General features: G+C 38.7%; 2 protein-coding genes across 2 annotated transcripts; both read left to right on the forward strand.

Annotated features, from left to right (window-relative positions):
• Nucleotides 1-276: 276 nt before the first annotated feature.
• Nucleotides 277-2,122, forward strand: LOC122319323 (aldehyde oxidase GLOX1-like). Its single transcript, XM_043137340.1, has one exon. The coding sequence runs from the start codon at nt 298-300 to the stop codon at nt 1,921-1,923; it is 1,626 nt and encodes a 541-aa protein (XP_042993274.1). The 5' UTR covers nt 277-297; the 3' UTR covers nt 1,924-2,122.
• Nucleotides 2,123-5,542: 3,420 nt separating this feature from the next.
• On the forward strand, nt 5,543-7,354 carry LOC122274260 (aldehyde oxidase GLOX1-like). The gene has a single exon (XM_043083280.1). The coding sequence runs from the start codon at nt 5,560-5,562 to the stop codon at nt 7,183-7,185; it is 1,626 nt and encodes a 541-aa protein (XP_042939214.1). The 5' UTR covers nt 5,543-5,559; the 3' UTR covers nt 7,186-7,354.
• Nucleotides 7,355-7,562: the final 208 nt, after the last annotated feature.

The raw sequence follows: 7,562 nt of genomic DNA on the forward strand, positions 1-7,562 counted from the left end.
GCTGAATATATTGAATGCCTTGTCATAAGAAGGAAAGAAACGTAAAGAGAGAGGATTATGATCAATCAACCTAATCCTCATCCTAATAAAGTTGACTTGCATGATCCTGATGTGACCTCCAATACATTCTTCGGATTCTACAATGATTGGTTCAGGATTAGCTCTCGAAGTACAATTTTGATAAGCTAATGTTGGGCCCACACCCTAGTCTTTCTCTCCCTCTCCCCAAGTACTTAAGAGGATGACATTCCGACATTCTCTGCACTCGAACAAGGCAAAAAGCAATACACAACACCAATGGCACGAAATCACGTGATGCTTTCCTTCCTCGCCTGGCAGCTGATCCTCCTCTCTGCCAAACCTTATCTTAGTGACGCCGCTGGCGGGCGCTGGCAGCTCTTGCAAAAGAGCATCGGCATTACAGCCATGCACATGCAACTCCTCAAAAACGACCGCGTCATCATTTTCGACCGCACCGACTTCGGTAATTCGAACCTGACCCTGCCCGGCGGTAAATGCCGAACCGTCCCGAAAGACTGCACTGCTCACTCTGCCGAGTATAGCGTCATCACCAATACCTTCCGAGCACTTTTCGTCCAAACAGACGTTTGGTGCTCCTCTGGGGCAGTCATGCCCGATGGCCGTCTGATCCAAACCGGTGGATTCAACAGTGGTGCACGTAGAGTCAGGACATTCATACCTTGCACCGGCTGTGACTGGACAGAGACACCCAACGGATTAGCAGCTTCGCGATGGTACGCCACAAATCATATTCTTCCCAGCGGACGGCAGATTATAATCGGCGGGAGAAAACAGTTTAACTATGAGTTTTATCCCAAGAGCAGTGGCGTACCTAATTTGTATAGTTTGCCATTCCTATCGCAAACCAACGACCCAAACATAGAGAACAATCTGTACCCATTTGTGTTTCTTAACGTTGATGGGAATTTATTCATCTTCGCAAATAATCGATCTATTTTGCTCGACTATGCCGCCAACAAGGTCGTGAAGACGTACCCGGAAATACCGGGCGGGGATCCGAGGTGTTATCCAAGCACTGGCTCGGCAGTGTTGCTTCCACTCAAGAACCTGCAAGCCACGTCTGTAGAGGCTGAGGTTTTGGTTTGTGGTGGAGCTCCAAAAGGGGCTTACACCGAAGCCAACAACGGTAACTTCGTGGAAGCTTTGAACACCTGCGCCAGGATCAAAATCACCGATCCAAATCCCCAATGGGTCATGGAGACCATGCCTATGGCCAGAATCATGGGCGACATGACTCTGCTTCCAAACGGAAACGTCTTGATAATCAACGGCGCATCAGCGGGGACGGCTGGATGGGAAATCGGTCGAAATCCGGTCTTGAATCCTGTCATTTACCGACCTGACAACAAGTTGGGTTCACGTTTCGAGCTACAAAACCCGAGCACAATACCTCGGATGTATCATTCGTCGGCCATTTTGCTTCGGGATGGTCGAGTTCTCGTTGGTGGGAGCAACCCTCATCCGGGTTACGTATTCACCAACGTGCTTTACCCTACAGAACTTAGTTTAGAGGCATTTTATCCTCCATATTTGGACGCACAATTCTCAAATTTGCGTCCACAAATTGTATCACCTCCTTCCCAGACCAAACTTAACCCTGGCAGAAAGCTAGCGGTTCGCTTTTCAGTCGCCGGTGCTTTGGCTCAAAATCAGGTCTCTGTGACGGTGGTGTCGCCGTCTTTTACCACGCACTCGTTCTCCATGAATCAAAGGTTGCTGGTACTTGGTGCGGAGACGGTGACAAGTCTTGGGAATTCTACGTATGAGGTACAGGTTACTACACCGGCCGGCTCGGGCTACCTTGCACCATCCGGATATTATCTTCTCTTTGTGGTTCATCAAGAAATTCCTAGCGAGGGAATTTGGGTCAAACTACAGTGACAAACAGTACTACTGAAGTGTTTTCTTTTAAATTTGATTTCTCGCACGGTTTGAAAATAAAAATGTTGGAGAAAATAATATTATTGTTCCAGGCCATGCATGTAGTTCAAACACAGTAATTTGTAAATCGCATGCAGAATTGTAATATATATAGTACTGATCATTATAAATAAAGTCATGAGTATTAATTTTCTTTTAATAATAATTAGTTATATGCATGCATAGCTCTTAATTAATCCTTGTGTAAGGCTAGCTAGGAAACAATAAAAATTTAATTAGAGGAATTATTCCTTCAAACTCATGAATCTATTAACTAATTAATTATTGATCTCATGCATCCTTTGAACATGCACAAAGAGGAGTAACGACACGAACACATCCTCGTTCGTTTAATATCTAACAACCATTTTATATCATTATTAATCTAACATGTTCCTTTAATCATTTTGACAACTTTCTAGCTATTTACTGCATGCATCTAAAAATAGAGGAACACTCTTTGCATGCATGTTTCGTGCTAAATCTATTAGATCAAATACTCTCGACCAATGATCTCATTTTAGGGAAATTTTGTAGTACACCCAATAGAGTTTATAGGTTTGTAGTACGCCCAATAGAGTCTTGCACCTTTTTTTTAAATGCGAATAAATTTAAAATTTACGTGAAAATTTATTATTTTTAATATTAGACTCAATTTTTTTAATAAAATATGCAAAATTTGGAGAGTACTCTTAAAATATAGTTCTTTCACGTACGGTTTTGACATTTGTATAGCATCGTACAAATATCAGATGTATGTCCTCTTAAAGTTTTTTCTTCGGCATTTTGTTTTAATGAAAGGTTAACTTACCAAAAACATATTTTTAAATATTTGATCTTTTACAAAAAAAAAAAAATGTTTGAATTGACTCCTTTTTTTTTTTTGGGGGGTAAAAGCTTGAGTTGACTCCTTCAAATCAACTAAATTCATTAATTATAAGAAAAATGAATTTTTACGATTAATTTATTGTAACGAAAAGATTATTTACAACTAAAATTAGTTATGAATAACTTTTTCGTTATTATAAATTGATCGTAAAAACCTATTTTTCTTGTAGTGAAATAAAATTCATGAAGAAAATGTTTCTGAGATTTATATTTGTACGCACACCTCATTAGCTAGCTAGTTCCATATTTAATGATTTGGTGAAGTACTGCCTAAATCTCACGAGCACGTTGATATAGACATTCCAATTTATATTAATAAGCCGGTTCAAACCAGCTTGATCAATTATATATAGAGATATTTTCAAAGATGATCATCAGTTCATAACATAACGTCCAAAACCCTAGCACAAGAATATATAATATTATACACACGCTCAACCTGCCATCTCCGATCATGTAGTACGTGGTATATTGGCTAAACTCGAGTTAATTAGCCCCATGCCATTTCGTTGGTCTCCTCACAATTCAAATTTTTTTTGGGCTCGTTTGGTCGGAGAGTGAGATGAGATGAAAATTTTATAAATAATAGTAATATAATTTATGAATAATAGTGAGATAATTTGAATTAAGTATTTTTTGAATTTTGAAAAATGAGAGATAAAAAATTGAATAAAACATATTATAAAATTAAAATATTATTAGAATATAATTTTATAATATTATTCTTATTTAAAAATTTGAAAAAGTTATGCAAGTAACTTATTTATGTTATTTGATTATTGGCAATTTATAACTTACACGATCTGACATCAATTGCTTGGCACAAAATAATAATCTACAATCATAATCATAACATTAGACATGCATCCAATATCATATTTTATTGTTCTTATCATCCTCGAGGAATGTACGTACGCAACCGAATTTTTATTTTTTATTTTAAAAAAAGAAGAGAAAATAAAGGCTATTTGACTAGTTTATATACATTAATTCCATAGAAGATCAATTGGGATAACGAAAACAAAATTAAAGAATATTGGCCGGGGAACGAACCGAAATAATGCTGGTTTGTATAACAAGAAGTCAAATTACATATCGCACGAGAATCGTGCTTATATATATGATGGTTCAGAGTATACTGTTTGGTAAGAGAATAACGTGACAAAAATAAACATTACGAGAAAATATTGCTCGACCAACCCGGCCATTCGGAATATTGCTATTGCTAATCTAATTAACCTCCAACATAAACCAAGTATTTAAATAACGATTTCATCATTTGTCGACCCAACTGACGAATTCCTATGAACTCCACGAACGTCACACCACCCACCAAATAAATGCCTATAAAAAATATTTTTCATTTTTTAAGAAATTAGTACAACATTGACCCAATGCATAGGATAACGTATGGGAAAAGAACTATCTCTAGGAAGAATGAAGATTCTCTATATATTTGTTATAATTAATTCCTATGAACTTATATCCCTATGGATCGAGTTCACATTGTTCGAAACCATCATACATGGATGGTACTATTGAAGTTGAGATTTAAATATTAATTATCTTTATCTAATTACTCTCTTCGAATTGAACAAAAACTTGAAGAGCTTCTAATTAATCCATGATTCGTATTTAAAGGAGAGAGTTTCATTTCTAAGATAATTAGACATATTTAATGCCCTTTAGTTATATAAAATAGTTTTTGAAATTTCTACCCTCTATCTTCTTATTGTTCTTTTCTTTATTTTTTAAATTTGTTGTAAATCATCTACAATCTCATTATAATATACTTACATATTGTAAAACATATTTTTTGTAATTATCTTCTCTTGCACATACATTTCACTCTTCTCTATTGTGTTATTGTTTTAATTTATTCTATTCTCAAGCTAATATATAGAGCATACTATCAAAATCACTTAATGATATGATTTGATTAATAAGATTTAGATTTTAAAATTTATTTTTCAAATTAAAATATGCTACGTACGAAGTGTGCAGTATAGAGGTTTTATAATAGTAATACTCTATTTCTTTTCACAGCACGTATGTGATGCATGTGATGATAAGACTCTTGATGTCTCCATCAAATTTTGTCATTAAAAGAAATGATATATATTATAAAGAGATGGCATGCCAATTGGCAATTGAGCTCTAAATCAATTCATGTATATCCATACCCTTGGATCACTCTCTTCCAAAAGACTCAAACAACTTCAATAGATTTTGTGGTCAGTGATCTCTATAAGAGGAGTTCCAAATTTATGCATATTGCCATAAAAGTCATGAAACAAAGTCCATAGCTAAGAATAAGCAAGAGAATAGAATGTGATATCGAATACATTTTCATAAAATTCTCCCTACAATAATGATTCAATGCCTAATTATTTACTTATTTATTTTCTTGCTGAATAATATACTGAATGCCTTGTTATAAGAAGGAAAGAAACCTAAAGAGAGAGGATTATGATCCATCAACCTAATCCTCATCCTAATAAAGTTGACTTGCATGATCCTGATGTGACCTCCAATACATTCTTCGGATTCTACAATGATTGGTTCAGGATTAGCCCACGAAGTACAATTTTGATAAGCAAATGTTGGGCCCACAACCTACTCTTTCTCTCCCTCTCCCCAAGTATTTAAGAGCATGACATTCCGACATTCTTTGCACTCGAACAAGACAAAAAGCAATACACAACACCAATGGCACGAACTCATGTGATGCTTTCCTTCCTCGCCTGGCAGCTGATCCTCCTCTCTGCCAAACCTTATCTTAGTGACGCCGCTGGCGGGCGCTGGCAGCTCTTGCAAAAGAGCATCGGCATTACAGCCATGCACATGCAACTCCTCAAAAACGATCGCGTCATCATTTTCGACCGCACCGACTTCGGTAATTCGAACCTGACCCTGCCCGGTGGTAAATGCCGAACCGTCCCGAAAGACTGCACTGCTCACTCTGCCGAGTATAGCGTCATTACCAATACCTTCCGAGCACTTTTCGTCCAAACAGACGTTTGGTGCTCCTCTGGGGCAGTCATGCCCGATGGCCGTCTGATCCAAACCGGTGGATTCAACAGTGGTGCACGTAGAGTCAGGACATTCATACCTTGCACCGGCTGTGACTGGACAGAGACACCCAACGGCTTAGCAGCTTCGCGATGGTACGCCACAAATCATATTCTTCCAGGCGGACGGCAGATTATAATCGGCGGGAGAAAACAGTTTAACTATGAGTTTTATCCTAAGAGCAGTGGCGCACCTAGTCTGTATAGTTTGCCATTTCTATCGCAAACCAACGACCCAAACATAGAGAACAATCTGTACCCGTTTGTGTTTCTTAACGTTGATGGGAATTTATTCATCTTCGCAAATAATCGTTCTATTTTGCTCGACTATGCCGCCAACAAGGTCGTGAAGACGTACCCAGAAATACCGGGCGGCGATCCGAGGTGTTATCCAAGCACTGGCTCGGCAGTGTTGCTTCCACTCAAGAATCTGCAAGCCACGTCTGTAGAGGCTGAGGTTTTGGTTTGTGGTGGAGCTCCAAAAGGGGCCTACACCGAAGCCAACAAGGGTAACTTCGTGGAAGCTTTGAACACCTGCGCCAGGATCAAAATCACCGATCCAAATCCCCAGTGGGTCATGGAGACCATGCCTATGGCCAGAATCATGGGCGACATGACTCTGCTTCCAAATGGAAACGTCTTGATAATCAACGGCGCATCAGCGGGGGCGGCAGGATGGGAAATCGGTCGAAATCCGATCTTGAATCCTGTCATTTACCGACCTGACAACAAGTTGGGTTCACGTTTCGAGCTACAAAACCCGAGCACGATACCTCGGATGTATCATTCGTCGGCTATTTTGCTTCGGGATGGTCGAGTTCTTGTTGGTGGGAGCAACCCTCATTCGGGTTACGTATTCACCAACGTGCCTTACCCTACAGAACTTAGTTTGGAGGCATTTTATCCTCCATATTTGGACGTACAATTCTCAAGTTTGCGTCCACAAATTGTATCACCCCCTTCCCAGACCAAGCTTAACCCTGGCAGAAAGCTAGCGGTTCGCTTTTCAGTCGCCGGAGCTTTGGCTCAAAATCAGATCTCTGTGACGGTGGTGTCGCCGTCTTTTACCACGCACTCGTTCTCCATGAATCAAAGGTTGCTGGTACTTGGTGCGGAGACGGTGACAAGTCTTGGGAATTCTACGTATGAGGTCCAGGTTACCACACCGGCCGGCTCGGGCTATCTTGCACCATCCGGATATTATCTTCTCTTTGTGGTTCATCAAGAAATTCCTAGCGAGGGAATTTGGGTCAAACTACAGTGACAAACAGTACTACTGAAGTGTTTTCTTTTAAATTTGATTTCTCGCACGGTTTGAAAATAAAAATGTTGGAGAAAATAATATTATTGTTCCAGGCCATGCATGTAGTTCAAACACAGTAATTTGTAAATCGCATGCAGAATTGTAATATATATAGTACTGATCATTATAAATAAAGTCATGAGTATTAATTTTTTTTTAATAATAATTAGTTATATGCATGCATAGCTCTTAATTAATCCTTGTGTAAGGCTAGCTAGGAAACAATTAAAAATTTAATTAGAGGAATTATTCCTTCAAACTCATGCGTCTATTAATTAATTAATTATTGATCTCATGCATCCTTTGAACATACAGGTCATCAGCGAGAGCACAAAGAG

Source organism: Carya illinoinensis, chromosome 8 (genome assembly GCF_018687715.1).
Source record: "Carya illinoinensis cultivar Pawnee chromosome 8, C.illinoinensisPawnee_v1, whole genome shotgun sequence".
In the NCBI taxonomy this organism is placed as follows: domain Eukaryota; kingdom Viridiplantae; phylum Streptophyta; class Magnoliopsida; order Fagales; family Juglandaceae; genus Carya; species Carya illinoinensis.